Source organism: Phodopus roborovskii, unplaced genomic scaffold (genome assembly GCF_943737965.1).
Source record: "Phodopus roborovskii unplaced genomic scaffold, PHOROB, whole genome shotgun sequence".
Taxonomy (NCBI): Eukaryota; Metazoa; Chordata; class Mammalia; order Rodentia; family Cricetidae; genus Phodopus; species Phodopus roborovskii.
Window position 1 is genome coordinate 21,607,347 of NW_026126549.1, and position 16,003 is coordinate 21,623,349.

The window sequence follows — 16,003 nt, forward strand, 5'->3', positions numbered from 1 at the left end:
GTTGCTTGTATTATGTTTGTGGGTTGATCATTTGTCATTAGACAACCAGTTAATGTGCTCTTCTATGGGGAGACCACCTCACCCACCTCCAAATGAGCCTCCTCACAGCTCTCATTCTGCTCCAAGCACTGTGCTCTGTAGTAGACTCTTCGAGGCCCACCTGGCAGCTTTATTGATTTGTCCTCACATGTTCATTCCCACATGGTAGTTTTCTGCTTCTATACTTCTGCATCTTCTAGTAGCCGATCAGCTCCTCACCAAAGAGGAGCAGCCCTCAGAGTCTGCTTCTTATTACTGTTGTGAAGTCATTTCAGAGGCTTTCCTCTCTCAGAGAGAACACAAGAAGTATTTCATCTCTCAAGGCATTTGCACTTGAGCTTAAGTCTGAATCCTTTGCAAAGGTCACCTGAATGCCATCTGCAGTGTTCCTTGACTATCTAACATTTTCCCCTCACTTAATTGCTCTATATCACACCTTCATGCTGATGCCCTAGTGTTGTATAGTTCAGGTGTGATCCAGAAAGGCTGGAGAGATGAATGATAAGGATCTGCATTCAATCCCCAGCATCTGCATCACAATGCCAGGCAGAGTAGCATGCCCTGTAACCCCAGCACTGGTGAAGTAGACACAGAAGAACACTGGACCTTTGCAACATGCTAGAAGAGCTAAATTGATAACCTCCAGGTTTAGTGAGAGAACCTGTTTCAAAACACCAGGAAAACATCTGAAGTCAACCTCTGGCTTCTGTGCACACATACCCACATGCACTGTTATCTTCCCTCCAGAAAATAAGAGAAAGCATAGCTCAGGAAGAGCACCAGTGGCATAGAGGGTTAAAAAGCTAGAATCCCATGCTTCACCTGAGGTTTTCAAAACCAATATCTATAACTGAAAGGGATGCACAGTAAATAACAGACATGGATGTGAGAGGAATACTTTGGAAGTACTGACCACAAGTACAGTTGTTCTTTTACTGTTCACTTCTATCTTCTCTGCTCTCACCATAGCATGAACTCCTCGAGGACAAGGATATTTTCCCTGTCCAGCACAGCACTTGGCATATAGTTGCCTCCCAGTGTGTATTGATGGGTGTTAAGACATCTGCTCTAACTTTCACAGTTGATCCATAGAGTAACTTAGGCTCAGAGAAAATAAGTGAGTGTTTTTAAAGTTACATAGCGTATTATTAATAAAGTCAGAACAAAAGCAAACACATCTGTAGCATAATATGTACCTTATGCTATCACATATAGGCTTCTGAGATTTATAACAATTATTTGTCGTGAACATCATCCTTTGACATTTGATTTTATATACTAACTTATGTAGAATACCCAGGTTTAGCCTTTGCTTTTTTTTTCACTAAGAACAGAGAGAATGTTAAACACAGCTAGCAAGTTTGTAGAATTTCTATACTAATGGGTCAGTAGTTCTCTGAAAAAGAAATGGAAGAAACACTTCTCACAGGAAAAGCTGTCAAAGAATGAATTTAGTGTAGATGGCAGCTCTGTGATGAGAATCATCTAATTGTTCTTGACAGTATTCCTGGAGGATGTCAGAGGCCACCCATGGATCTAACCCAGATTTTTGAAAAAGTACCTCCTGATTTATTTTAATTGTTGCAACTGGAATTTATATTTACTTTTGCCTAATTATGAAAGTTCTCTCTATGGTTAAGTTGTGCTTACCACTCATAATTTAATGGTTAGCATCTTCCAACTGCTAATTGGCACGCCACAGATGAACCATGACATTGAACCTCTGACTCACATTCTTTAAATACATATGCTTTGCAACAAGAGGAGCTAGTCACAGACACTATAAACATATTTGTTTTCTTTTCCTAGAAGAAGAAAATCAACCCAAGGAAAGTGGTTCTAATGGGTAAAGTAAGCTATGTAGAGAATAGACCTGCTAAGGGTATGTTCATATCATCCATTGTAGGTAAGAAAGAGGCCTAAATTATTCAGCTTAACTGGCCACTAGCACAGAAGTCTTGTGTAGTAACATCCTGATGCATACCCATCTGTATATTTTTATTATAATAAAGCACAGATAAACAATTTACTAGTAATATATTAAATAATGACTATAATTATACATTGCAGTAATAAGAAGTACATCCACAATGGTGTGAAATTATTATCATCTAATACCATTTCCAGAACTTTTCCAGTACTCCAAAAGATAACTCTGCACTTATTAAATAATAATTTCCAACTCCCTTGAACCCCCAGACTTATTATTCCACTTTCTTTCCTTGTGAATATATCATTTTGGGACTTTAATATAGGCAGAATCATGCATTTGTCCTTTTATTTTTGGTGTATTTCACCTAGTATATCTTTAGGATATATCAATATTGAAGCATATATTATAACTTCATGCCTTTTATGGAAAAATAGTATTCCAATACATACATATTTTTACATACTTATTGCATTCTGATTGTCTGTTCATAGACATAAATCACTATATTATGTCTACAGGCTCTGTTAAGGATATTGGTATAAAATTATTTCTTTGTAACCCTGTTCTCAGTTCTTTGGGATATGTATTTAGAATTGAATTTTTGGATTCATGTGGTCATTCTGAAAACACATCGAGTTGTTTATATTCTCACCAGAGATACACAAATATTACAAATTGCCTACATTCATGATAATACTTGCTTTTGTTTATTTTGTTCTCAGTAGAACCAGGTATATTTTTTTAATGGGACTTTAAAAGACTTTCATTCTTCTCTCATATATTACATCCACTGCAGTTTCCCCTCTTTCCCCTCCCCATAGTCTGTCCCCTGACAAACTCTCCCTCTCCTTGAGACCCACCCCAAACCCCCCCTAGAGACATTAACCAAACACAGTATAACAAAACTACAATAAGACCAGGTATATACCATCATATCAAGTCTCGGTGAGGCAACCCAGTAGGAGGAATAGGAATAGGTCAGAGACAGCCCATGCCCAGAACCCACTATTAGTAATCCCACAAGACCACCATGTTTCTCAGTCATAACACATATTCAGAGGACCTAGATCAGACCTCCACAGGATCCCTGATCTCTGCAAGCCTCCACAAGTCCTGGTCAGTTAACTCTCTGGGCCTTGTTCTTGTGGTGCCCCTGACCCCTCTGGTTCCTCCCATCCTTCCTCCCCTCTTCTGCAGGGCTCCCAAAGTTCCACCTAATGTTTAGGACTCTGCATGTGCTCCCATCAGTTGCTGGATAATGTCTCTCTGGTCTCTTAATGTCAATTCTGTTAGGCTCTGGTCTCAGAACACTTTGCAGGCAGGACGAACTGTAGGTTGAAGGTTTTATGCCTGGTTTGGTGTCCCATTCCCTCAACTAGAGACTTTGTGTGGTTACAGAAGATGGCCAATTCAAGCTCTCTGTCCCCCATTACTAGGAGTTTTTTGCTGGGGTTACTTTCATAGTTCCATGGAGTTTCCATCACACTAGATTTCTACCTTATCCCTGAAATGCACCCTAATTCCAGTCGTCTCTTTTGGTATCCGACCCACTTATTCCTTTTGTTTCCAACCTCACCCACCCCCCCCAGTCAACCCATGAAATGATTCTATTTCTGCTTCCCAGGGAAATTTTTGCATTCTTTCCTTAAGCCCTCCTTATTACGTAGACTCTCTGGGTCTGTGAATTGTAGCATGATTATCCTTTACTTAACAGCTAATATCCACTTATAAATGAGTAAATATCATGTTTGTCTTTCTGGGTCTGGGTTACCTCACTTGGGGTGATTTTTTTCTATTTCCATCCATTTTCCTACAAATTTCAAGTTGTCATTGTTTTTAACAGCCGAGTAATACTTCATTGGGTAATGGGTGATTTATGTTGTTTCCAGTTTCTGACTATTATGAATAAAGATGCTATATGAGCATAGTTGAGCAAGTGTCCTTGTGGTAGGATGGAGCATCCTTTCTGTATATGCACAGGAGTGATATAGATGGGTCTTGAAGTAGATTGATTTCCAATTTTCTGAGGAAATAACACAATGATTTCCAGAGTGACTATACAAGTTGACACTCGCATCAGCAGAGGAAGAGTGTTTCCTTTGTTCCACATTAATGCCAGGATGAGCTGTCACTGTTGCTTTTTATCTTAGCCATTCTGACAGGTGTAAAATGAAATATCAAAGTGGCTTTGATCTGCATCTCCCTGATGACTAAGGATATCGAACATGGAACTGTTTCTCAGCCATTTGAGATTCCTCTGTTAAGAATTCCCTTTTTAGGTCTGTACCCCATTTTTAACTGAATTATTTGGTTTGGTGATGTGTAGTTTCTTGAGTTCTTTATATATTCTGTATATTAGCCCTCTTCTTGATGTGGAGTTGGTGAAAATCTTTTCCCATTCTGTGGGCTGCCATTTCACACTATTGATGGTGTCCTTTGCCTTACAGATGGTGTCCTTTTCAGTTTCAGGAGGTCCTATTTATTAACTGTTGATCTCAGTGCCTGTGCTACTAGTGTTATACTCAGGAAGTGGTCTCCTGTGTCAAGGCTATCCCCCACTTTCTCTTCTGTAAGGTTCATTGTACCTGGTTTTATGTTGAGGTCTTTGATCCACTTGGACTTGAGTTTTGTGCAGGGTGATAGATATGGATCTGCACACTGACATCCAGTTATACCAGCATCATTAGTGGAAGATGTTTCTCCCCCTATTGTATATATCTGGTTTCTTTATCAAAAAAAGCAGGTGTCAGTAGATGTGTGGGTTTATATCTGGACCTCCAATTTGATTCCATTGATCAATGTGTCTATTTATGCCAATACCATGTTTTATTATTCCAGCTCTGTAGTACAGCTTGAAATCAGGGATTGTGATAGCTCCAGAAGTTCTTTTATTGTATACAAGTAAGGTACTCTTATATAGTTTTTGTGTGAGAAATGCAAAACAATTCCAGGAAGCCATTAAAGATTCTTTCTGGCAAAGAGAAGGCTCTTATCTAATACTTAACACTCTCCTTCAGTGAGACTCAATCTTGGTTACAAATCAGAATCACTTGGGAGCTTCAAAAGTTCTGACATTCAGCTACATACACAACCAATCAATTCAGTTTTCTGAAGTCACACCACCAGCATCTTAAAAATATTTTTAGTGTGTAGTATGTATGTATTTATATATATCATGTGTAGGTGTGTGTGTGTGTGTGCATGTATGCATATGCATATGCACACACACACACACACACACACACACACACACACATACACTCATCTAGTAAAAACTCTGGGCATAATGGTGTTGCCTATGACTAGAGGACAAAGACAGGTGGATTCCTTTGGTTCCCTGGTCAACAAATCTAGCCAAAATGACAAGCTCTAAGTTATTTTTAGACTCTATCTCAAAAATAATAAAATAAGACTCAGAAAGGTGGGTTGTGAGACCGGAAGTTACAAGCTGAAAGTGGAGCTGTAAGGATGCGTTCTGAAGAACATGGTTAGGCCCACTGTGCTGAAAAACTAAAACTAACTACATACATAGATGATAAAATACAATAAAAAGAACATGGTAAAACAATCTCTGACCTCTAATCTCTAATGCCCACATTAGAAAGTACACTTCTACACAACTCTCCAAACTCTCCAAACACAAAGATGGCAACTTTCTACCCCCCACTCCACCAGACAGTTCTGATCTCCGTATCCTTTTTGGAGCTAACACTACATATTTTCTGATTCTGTTTGCTTACTTTCTTCTCCGTTTTTCTTGTAGACATACTAAGCCTATTGTGGAGTTGAATGAATACATTTCTTAATCTACTCTTATTTCAAATGGCATATACCTTTGGATAACTTAAAAAACAAAACAAAAAAAAAAAAAAAACCTTTAAAACTCTTACCCCTGAATCTTCTCTTCTATGGGTAAAAGCTCCTGTTTATTTTTCAATGAAACACAGTGAAGAATATGCCTCTTTTTGTGAAATATTACATGTCTGTCACTCAATCAGCAAGATAGCCAGCACTTACTATGCATTGCAAATGCCGGCACACCACATGCACTGTAGACTATACACTTGGCTGGCACTGGAAATTACATTGAAAATGTAACCAAAGACACTTTGTGAGGGTGATCTTCAAAATAATTTTAGAAGTTATTTCATGTAGTCAACGCAATGAAGAGAAACATTTGTTGGCTGCTGGACATTACCTAAGGGTTGAATTTAATCAGATTGGAATAACAAGAAGCAGCTGAAAACTGAAAACATATTTTAGAGAAAATGGGCATCAGCGCCGAACATATGGCACAGTGGGTAAGTGCACTGTCGCTCTTCCAGAGGGCCCAGGTTTGATCCCCAGCACCTACACAATAGCTCACAAATCATCTGTGACTTCAGTTGCAGGGGATCTGGTGCCCTCTTTTGACCTCTATGGGCACACAGGTGGTGCACATATATACATGCAGGCAAAGTTCTCATACACATAAACTATGTAAACTTTTTTTAATTATAAGGAAGGAGCATAAAATATAAAACCCTGGAGGAGGAAGATGATTCAGAGGGTCTTCAAGTCTTTGAAGATTTGAAGACAGAGCACATAGAAAACAACCCATTATCACCTTCTTTGTTAGGCACTATACTTCCATCAATATGGCTCAAGTTAAAGTTAATTTTTGGTGAGCAAATCACTGTGTTTTTATTGAATCAAATCTTCCCTCTCCAGTGTTTGAAGGCTGGAGTTTAAGTGTGGAAAGGTGATCCAGGTAAACAACCCTTTTTGTGTGAACTCTTAGCTATAAACATTTCAGTCCATGTAACGAAAGACTTCTTAGCAGAGTGGAGGGGCCTCCATAGCCTCTAACTGGCTAAGGGACATTTCTTTCTCTATTGGCATGCTTTTTTTTCTAAACTTACCCAAAGGAAGAAGTTGAGAATAAGGTTAAATTTAGAACCAAGCCAACTCTGGGTATTAGGAGTCAATGCCTGTCTTAAGTTTTCAGTCAAAGAAGCGCAGTATAGACAAGAGAGTATCGCTTTGTGTTCTGATGAGTAGTGTCCTTTTTCAAGCCAGACACTGAAGTGTCCCAACAACTTTTCTTCCTCCAGTTTTCCTTGCTGACATGGACAGAACGTGTCCAACAGTTTAAAAACCTTTTCAAACCTCTTAAAAAGAACTCTTTGTGACATTGAGAAGATAGTTGTTTCCAACAGTTTCTGATCAACTTGCAAATACTGTGCTTTCATCAAGAGGGAGCACTCACTTCAAGCTAATAAAATAAAAATTCCAAGCTTATACTGGCAAGAGAGAATTGGTAAAGTCTAATTGGGTGCTGAAATTGACAAGAACATGAAGTGTCAAAGTGACATAAGGTGACAGCGAAGCAAGGGCAGTCATAAAATGGAAGGTGTCCCTGAGCTTCTTGTCCCATAGGTTTCACATAAATTTGAGGTCATTAGTCAATGGTCACAAGAACACCTTTTGAGTATGGCTGCTTCTTCAAGGCAGCCCACTTATTAACCACAGCTTTTACTCAAGCTAGATTCGGACACAGAAGAGAGTAGCCCTTGTGTTCATGCAGACTGTGGTTCCAGTTAACTACCATTCATTGAATGACCATCTTCTCTTTCATCTGATAAATAAGAATGATGCTTTGAACACACTTCAACAAATAAAACAGCTGAGGTCCTTGTGTTATGGTGCCTGCACTGTAGATGGGGCAGGTATGCAAAACAGAAACTGACCAAGTACATACCTGAGTACCAGACAAGGTAAATCTCTGAAGGAAAACAAGACAAAACAAAACCATGCGGTCAAGGCTAATGATTCACCTTGCCAGACCTCTTTTCATATTCTCCAATCATCTGGGGAAGCCCAACAAGTGATGCCAGACCTTGGCAAGTTTAGGTGCATAATACATGCTACTACTCCTGGTTGATGATGAACTGAACTTCCTAAAGATTGAAGGGGATCAAGTTAATTCCTTTCCAGTGTCTTTGAGGCTCCCTCACATCTTTGTATTTTGTTTTCTCATATCCTCCAGTTCCAACGAGGGTTTTGGGTCTGTGGAAAAGATCGTGCTGCTAACATTCCTCTCAGTAGTCATCCTGATGGCCATCCTAGGCAACCTGTTGGTGATGGTGGCTGTGTGCAGGGACAGGCAGCTCAGGTAAGCAATACAAGGGAACCTCTTAGGAAACATGGGTGTCAGAGGGATTTCCCTGGAAAGTTGGCACTGAATAATTTCCATTTTAATTTATCGAATTCATGGGAAAAGGTTTTGAAAAATAGAAAATGGATAACACATAATCCTACAACCCCAACACTGACATAACCATAAGAGTATCCTGGGTTAATTCCTTCCTGTCTGTTATCTATACTGTGTTGCATTTGTTTAAATAGCAGTGGTCTCTCTCTTTTTCTCCCTCTCTCTCTCTCTCTCTCTGTTATAATATATATATATATATATATATATATATATATATATATATATATCCCTGCATCCCTGCTACCAGTGGTGAAGGGAAAGAGTCAGTAATTAATTATTAATCTGGGGAATAAACACTGGATTTACCACATTTTGTACCTCACCCATGTCAACTATGGCTACATTTACCTAAGATAATTTTCAAAAAACTACTGTATGATATTGGTCTGTCCTGTGCAATACTGTGGAAATGTTTATATTTAAAAAGTGATTCACCATTAAAAATCAAAGTATAATTGGCCACCCTGTATCTTATGTAGCAATCTTCAGGGGAGGAGGATATTATTCACCCAAGGCTTTTGTCTACTTGATCTGGTTGAACCCTGGGCACTTATGTTTGCTAAAATCCATCAGGTATTTTAGTGTGTGGCCTTGACTAAGTAACATCAGGCCATGAAGGAAAAGATGAGCTACAGATAGTTGCTCTCTAAGCAAGACATGCCCTGGACCAGTGAAGAGGCAGAGAAAGTGCAACACAGAGTTTTTTCCTGGGGTCACACACATAGGGTGTACACAGAGGTCTTCCTAGTAGCTGTAAGTGCTATAGTTTGGCACTGTCTGTGGGAGCAGCATCTTGAGAATGCTCTCTGGGCATGCCTAAGCCAGGATCAGAGCTGATGACTAGAAAGAGCCTCAGAACAGTTCTCAATACACTGGAGGCTCTGGGCAAGCCAGAAGGGCCAGAAAAGAGTGGAAAGGGATCTTTGGGCATGAAATGGGTCTGGAGAAGTCGGAGTTGGCTGGATCACAGAGAATCCTCTTGGCCATGGTGCAGAAGAGAAAATTGAATCTTGTGGATTATGTTTAATATGTGATTTTTCTTTCCTTTTCTACCTCCCTTCTTTCCTTCCTTCCATTTCCCCCGACTCTTCTCTTGCTCTTTCTTCCCACCTACTTCCCCACATCCTTCCCCTATCCACCTTGCTTATACCTTTTCACTCACAGGAAAATAAAAACCAATTATTTCATTGTGTCTCTTGCCTTTGCCGATCTGCTGGTTTCGGTGCTGGTGATGCCCTTTGGTGCCATTGAGCTGGTTCAAGACATCTGGATTTATGGGGAGATGTTTTGCTTGGTCCGGACCTCTCTGGATGTCCTCCTTACCACAGCATCAATTTTTCACCTATGCTGCATTTCACTGGATAGGTAAGAGCAGAGCAATGTGCAGAGTGGATTACAGTTGACACCAGTGACCTAGCAGATACCACCCAGTGTCTTTCTTTCTGCCCTAACCCATCTCACAAAATTAATTCCAGAGACAGAAGTGTAAGTTAGTGATTCTTGTACCAGGGCAGTCCTTGTGGAATAATTTTTCCCAGTCAGGCACTCTTAGTGATAATGAAGGTCCAGTGATTGCTTGTATAATGTGTAGATGGGTGTCCTCAGGCAAGTTTACTCCCAACTTTATATTGATGGAAGGAACAAAATGCTAAGAGAGTAAGGTGGCAAGAGTTAGTAAACATGCCAAGGAGGCTACAGGCCAGGTCAGAATGATATCTCTGTGTTTGAACATGACTGTCGCTTAAAATATGTCCATGCAAGAAGTAAAGTCAGGGAAAGTGCATGTGATCATGGGGATATTTTTTTCCCTAGAAGGTTAAAGTTGATGATAAATTCTCCAATCATTGCTGTTTTAAAAATTCAGCTTTTCATATCCCAATGTAAATTGTGGGAGTTTTGGTGTTTGTTTTGTTTTGTTATACCTTGGGATGGCTGATGGTTCCCTCCTTTGCCTCATTTGTTGGGAATTATCAGTTCTTTCCATTCTACAATTCCTGGTCACTTTCATGAAATGAAAGAATATACTTGGAAATTCAGATGACTATGAGAGCCTATATGGCTTAGGGGTTAGCACAGAAGAAAATATGGGGTGAAAGTTTCATGAGCTTAGACTGTGAGGGTAACATGTCACTTTCCCTGTCCACGGACCTATTTTCCCTGGCTTTGGAGAGATACAATTCTTAAACTGAGGATTTAGAAAAATAGCCAGCCAAAGTGAGATAATTATATCTATAGAAAATTGTATTCTTTAAACAGCAAAATAATGATTTCTTAGAAAATTACTCATCTGGTGCAGGTCCTTAAGAACTGAAATCTGCTGTGACAACAGAAGATTCACCCCCTTTCTTATGAGAGCACTGATTGGAATGGCAGATGTGACAGCAATAGCTTCCTCCTCTTTTTTTTTTGTTTGTTTTGTTTTTCAAGATAGTGTTTCTCTGTGCAACATCTCTGACTGTCCTGGACATTTTATAAACCAGGCTGGCCTTGAACTCACAGAGATCCTTGTGCCTCTGCCTCCTGAGTGCTGGGATCAAAGGCAAGCCTCCACTGTTTAAGTCACTCTTTCTTTGTTTTTATAACAAGAACACAAAATTGAATTGCTTAGATTCTATGAATGTATAATGAAACTCCAGTGCATAGATAGAGAGGTGCACAATTGAACTGTTGGCCAACAGTAAGACCCACCATGAGTCCCAATTAGAAATTTCTGTTTCTTAGCTTGTTTACAATTAGACATTAGGCATTTTAAAGACATTTTATACTATATGAAATTTCATATTACAGAAAAGAAAATATGAGAAAGGAGAAAATACAGGGAAATCTTCAAGGTTAGCCTATATATATCATCATTGCTACAATGATCTGTGATAGAAAAAGTAAGGCTGGGGATAAAGGGAAGCTGTAAGGCAGTGAGATTTTGGCAAAAGGCAGGGGAAGGAAAAGAGCCACTCAGGAAGTAAAAATGGGAGAAAATTCATCTTTCTGCTATAAAGAGCAGACAGCTCCAAGACAAGGGTTGAAGGTCTCCCTTGGGGATGGGGTAGTTGCAGATTTCCACATTTAAGCTCATGCTCCCTCATGAACATTTCTTCAAGTGGGCTCACATTGTAGCCCACTAATTAAGAATTGGACATTAAAAGCCACCTGTTTTCAAATTTGAGTGATTTAACTTTAAATTTCAGCTGTCAGTTTTTGCCTCTGAGATTGGCAGTGAGTTAATAAGCCTCTCTGAGTCTCAGTTTCCTTTGTCTCAGAAAAAAAAAAAAATGGAGGATCAAGAATTGATCTTGCAGGACTGCAGTTAGGAAGAAATGAACTAAGCTGCCTGAGGGGAAACATTATCCACTGTGACTCAGTACTGCTGTGAGTGGAAGGTGCTACTCAAGCTAGTCATCATCTGCCTTACCAAGTTTGGCTTCTCTAAGTGTCCTCCTCATAATGATTTATCCATCTATTTTCACTGAAAAGATCAAACAAATGCCAGCCTTCAAAACCACAACTCTGAGCTTTGTTGCTTGTCTGGGGCTTTTCAACAGCTGCATGCTTTGAGATACGACCTCGCTGCTTGATATAGAGAATTTTTAATTTTAATTCAATTTAATTTATTTAGAATTTCATACTAAAGTATTGTATTTATGGTGTTGCTATCCCACCATCTCCCTACTTCAAAACCCCCCATGCCCTGCTTCCACACTCCCCCGCAGCATATCCTGCTGAGTCCATTCGTGTCACTCATATGTGTATGTGTTTAAGGATGAAGAATTGGCATTGGATAACCTACCAGGCTGTTCATCCCTAGAGAAGTCAGATTCATCTTCTCTCAGCAATCATTGGCTAATTCTATCTCTTCTTCTGGGGGTGGAGCCTTGAGATTTCTGCATTTGTGTTGGCCTGCCAGTTGGCGATATCATTATGCAGAGCTTCTTCAATCAACTATATCATTGAGATTTCATGGGTATAGTAGCTTCCTTGCCATAATTAGAGAACTCTATCATGCAGCAGAGGTTCTGGTCTTCTGACTCTTACAATATCTCCACTCCCTCTTCTGCAATGTGTGGTGGTTACATTTTACATATGTCCATTGGGGTTGGATTCTCATGGTCTGTTAGCTCTCTACATCTTAATTGGTTGTTAATTTCTTAATTGTCCCCACCTGCTACAAAACTAAACTTCTCAGATGGAAGGTGAAAGCTCTATTTATCTGTGGATAGGTATATATAATGCAGTTAGATATTTTACAGGGTTTAGGAAAGCAGCAGTAGTAGGTTCTCCTTTAGAGTCCAGGACTTGACCAGCCAAGGGTAGTAGGTTTACAATACCAGCATGGATTCTGTTCTGTCATATTAAATAGGCTGTATCCAATTAGATGGCTGTTGTTCACCCCTGAGATGTGTCATTCTTGGATGGTTGGCCTTTGTGGTGGCATGTAGGCTTTACATTTGGGTAGGGACATTGATGGCAGATGCATTGCATCTTCTGATAATATAAAAGTCCATCCTCAGGGAGGAAGTTTCTGTATCATAGTCAGTTAGATTCCTGTGTTTCAATTGTGCAGTGTTTTCAGCAACAAGCTTTTACCTTCAAGTTCTGGGAAGAAACCAAGGGCAATAGCAATAACCTGTATTGGTTTTCGTAGTCTCCTGACTATCCACACAGATAGCTTGAAGGGAAGTTTCCCATGCCTGGCATTTGTGTTTGTTAGATTGTGTATAGCTTTTGGGGAGAACACTATTCCTGCGAATGGTATAACTCCATTTAAATGATATCTGTGTTACATGTATTTACATGTGAATTTGAAGTAAACATACAGTAATGCCTCCCTATAGCTTTTCAAATATTTGTATGTTATTTATCTCTCCCCTCTCCATAATTAAAAATTTTCCCTAGTATTTCTCCCTACCAACCCACTGTATAAAACATTTTCATTAAATCTTCAAGAATTTCATACCATGTATCTTGATCTTATTTACTCCAGTTTTTCCTCCAGGCTCCTCCTAAATCTACCCCTACCTCTCAAATTTATGGTCCCTTATAGAATAGGCTATCACCTGCAATTTGTGCTGCTCATATACCCTTAAGTATGGGGCTAAGCATTGGAGCACAATCGACCTACCAGGAGCCATGCCCTGGAGGAAAACAGACTCCTCTTCCCGAGAAGGCATCAGCTGTCCATAGCTCTTCAGTAAGTGTGGAGGCTCATCTTCCCACTCTGTGCTAGAATGTCAACTGGCTTGATGTTGTGCAGACCCTATGCAGACAAAAAAAGATGCTGTGAGTTACTACGGATGCAGTGGTCCTGTCATGTCCCAAAGATTCCATTTTTCTCCAGTCTTCCTTGATCTCTGCTTCTTACGATCTCTCTGCCACCTCTATGCTATGGTGCCTGAGCCTTTGCATCTCTGTGTGTGTGGGGGGGAATCTAGATGATTCATTTGTTGCTGAGCACTCCACTGACACACATTCTCTGCACTTTGACCAATTATGAGTTTGTGTGTTAATCACCATCCACTGCACAAAGAAACTTTTCTGATGAGGTGTGAGAGTGACAATAATTGATGTGTATAGACAATGTTCACTGTCTGTTTCTGGCATCTGTCCTGAAATTCCCTTCAGACCCTTCCCCAGACCTGTCTCTCAGCTCTGACTACCTGACCTTTCTTTTCTTCTGTTGCTTTCCAGGCATTGGCTCCTCTCTTTGCCTGGAAATCTCCTTTGCCTTCTGTGTGACTTTCGGATTTTAGCTCAGTCATATTCCCCTGCAGCAGAAGTCCTTTCTGATCTCCTTGGACGCAATTTTTATAGAACTTGTTGCATTTTTTATTAAATACAGTTCTGTAATTTCTCCTACAAAGTCTTTCTTTTCCACACTTGTGGGAGGAAGCTCTGCATTATGCACATGGATGAGAGGATGTTTGTGGAATCTGTGGAATTTTCATTTAATGACAACTTTGACAATTAAACAGTAGGTGCACATAAATATTTATTTAGGTATTTGGTAAATTTGCATTTCATTCCCCCTAGTGGACATCAGAAACTTGAACTCCACAAGGAAGACAGGACTAGACAGTTTTTGTCTTGTTTTGCTTTTCTTTATCTCCAGCATGATTTTATCCCAGGTGATACCTCCTTGAGCCAGAGGGTCCATCCTGAACACTACAGACAATGCCTTGCCTTGAACAGCCAAGTTTTATTTTCATATAGTTTCCACTTTTGCAGTGACCCTCCAGGTCTCACATTTGAGCTGGGTCAAGCCAGAGAAGAAATGTCTTGAGGAGTGGGTATGTTGTCCATATCATCCAGGTGAGTCCTGGCAAGACAAACATCCCTCCCCATGAGGCTGCTGTGAGTGTTCTAGGAAGGGGTAGTTAGTACCTTTCAAGAAAGGAGTCTCACCTTGCTTCTTAGTGGTTGCCCAGACTACTGACTCCTGAGTCCAGTAAAAATGTGTAGTTCCTTTAATATTTAAAGATCCATCTCCATGCCTAAGATTCTTGTCCTTGGTACTTTGACAAGTGACATATTAATGAAAATTTAAAATAATTTCAAAACTATAATTACTACATTTAGTATAATATGAGTCATGAGAGGTTAAACATTGTATTGTCTGAGGTTCTGTGGTGAATGAAAAACAACCATGTAGCTATAAAAATGATACTTTTGAAAGTGGAATACAAGGAAGTCATCAAAACCCCAGACAAACAGCATGTGCTGAAGGAGTAGCTCTTATTTGTGAAAAAGCAAGTTTCAGACTTAGATGTTTGTCACGATTCCATTCACAAATAAATGCACATATGTATATATCTGAACATACTATATGAAAAATTATTGAAGGAGGGGAGGGGAGAGAGATTGACTGACCACCCATAAGCATGTTTTCTTCTTTCTGATCTTGTTGAGTCCCACATCAGCTTGTGACCCTGCACTTCCTCCATCCTGTCATACCCTTTTCTTATCACAAGATTAAAAACACAGCAATATCTGAGTCTTGTAAAAAAAAAAATATGCCACCAATACACAAGGATGACACAGAGATGGCCCCACAGCCCACTTACCTCTCCGAGGCAACCACTGTGAACATAGCCACCTGCAAAGTGACACCACATGCAATAAGTGTATTTGCTTTAGTAGCTGTTTTGAGTTTGTGTTTTAGTGGTTTTTAGAGAAACTTTTGTCTATACAAATGCCAATGAATGATGGGACTGTTCTTCCCAATTTACTTACTGGATGACCCATTAACAAGCATTTTTTTCCCTGACAGAGACTAAAGTGATGGACCACTCAACTGAAATATCTGGAATTAGGCATGGCTTTCTACAAAGATTTGAGCAGGTTCATCCTATCTGCCTCTCTCTAACTTTCTTCTCTTGGTACCCATCTTTATTTTCCCTATTCTCTATGCCTTTGTCTCTATTATACATGTTCCTCGTTCTTATTCCTTCTCTCAGCTCTGAACTCTGGTTGAATTTATTCTCAAGCTGGTTTCTTCTTGGTGGTGGGAAGGGGGCATTGGCAACCTGAATCTAAAACACAGAAATCCACAGGAAAAGAACTCTAGGTGCTATGTATAAATGTTGGAATGGCACTTGTTTACCACAGTGTGGGAATGACACATTTTTTTTTCTGGGCAAAACTAAGGCTCTATGACCACCATCTTCACTAAAAGCATGTAGTAGCAAATCTTGGTAGTTCCCCCAGGAACCAGGGCACTGTATGGAGATCAGAGTCCAACTTCTCTCAGGCTAGCTGAAAGCTTAGAGGTATCATTTGTATTACTC

At 39.8% G+C, this 16,003-nt stretch overlaps 1 protein-coding gene across 1 annotated transcript in view; it reads left to right on the top strand.

Moving 5' to 3' along the window:
* Nucleotides 1-7,875: 7,875 nt before the first annotated feature.
* Htr4 (5-hydroxytryptamine receptor 4) overlaps nucleotides 7,876-16,003 on the top strand; it is a 46,176-nt gene continuing 38,048 nt past the window's right edge. Inside the window, exons 1-2 of the mRNA XM_051201193.1 lie at nucleotides 7,876-8,126; nucleotides 9,390-9,590. Of these exons, the coding sequence (XP_051057150.1) occupies nucleotides 7,876-8,126; nucleotides 9,390-9,590 (452 nt within the window). The remainder of the gene's footprint in view (nucleotides 8,127-9,389; nucleotides 9,591-16,003) is intronic.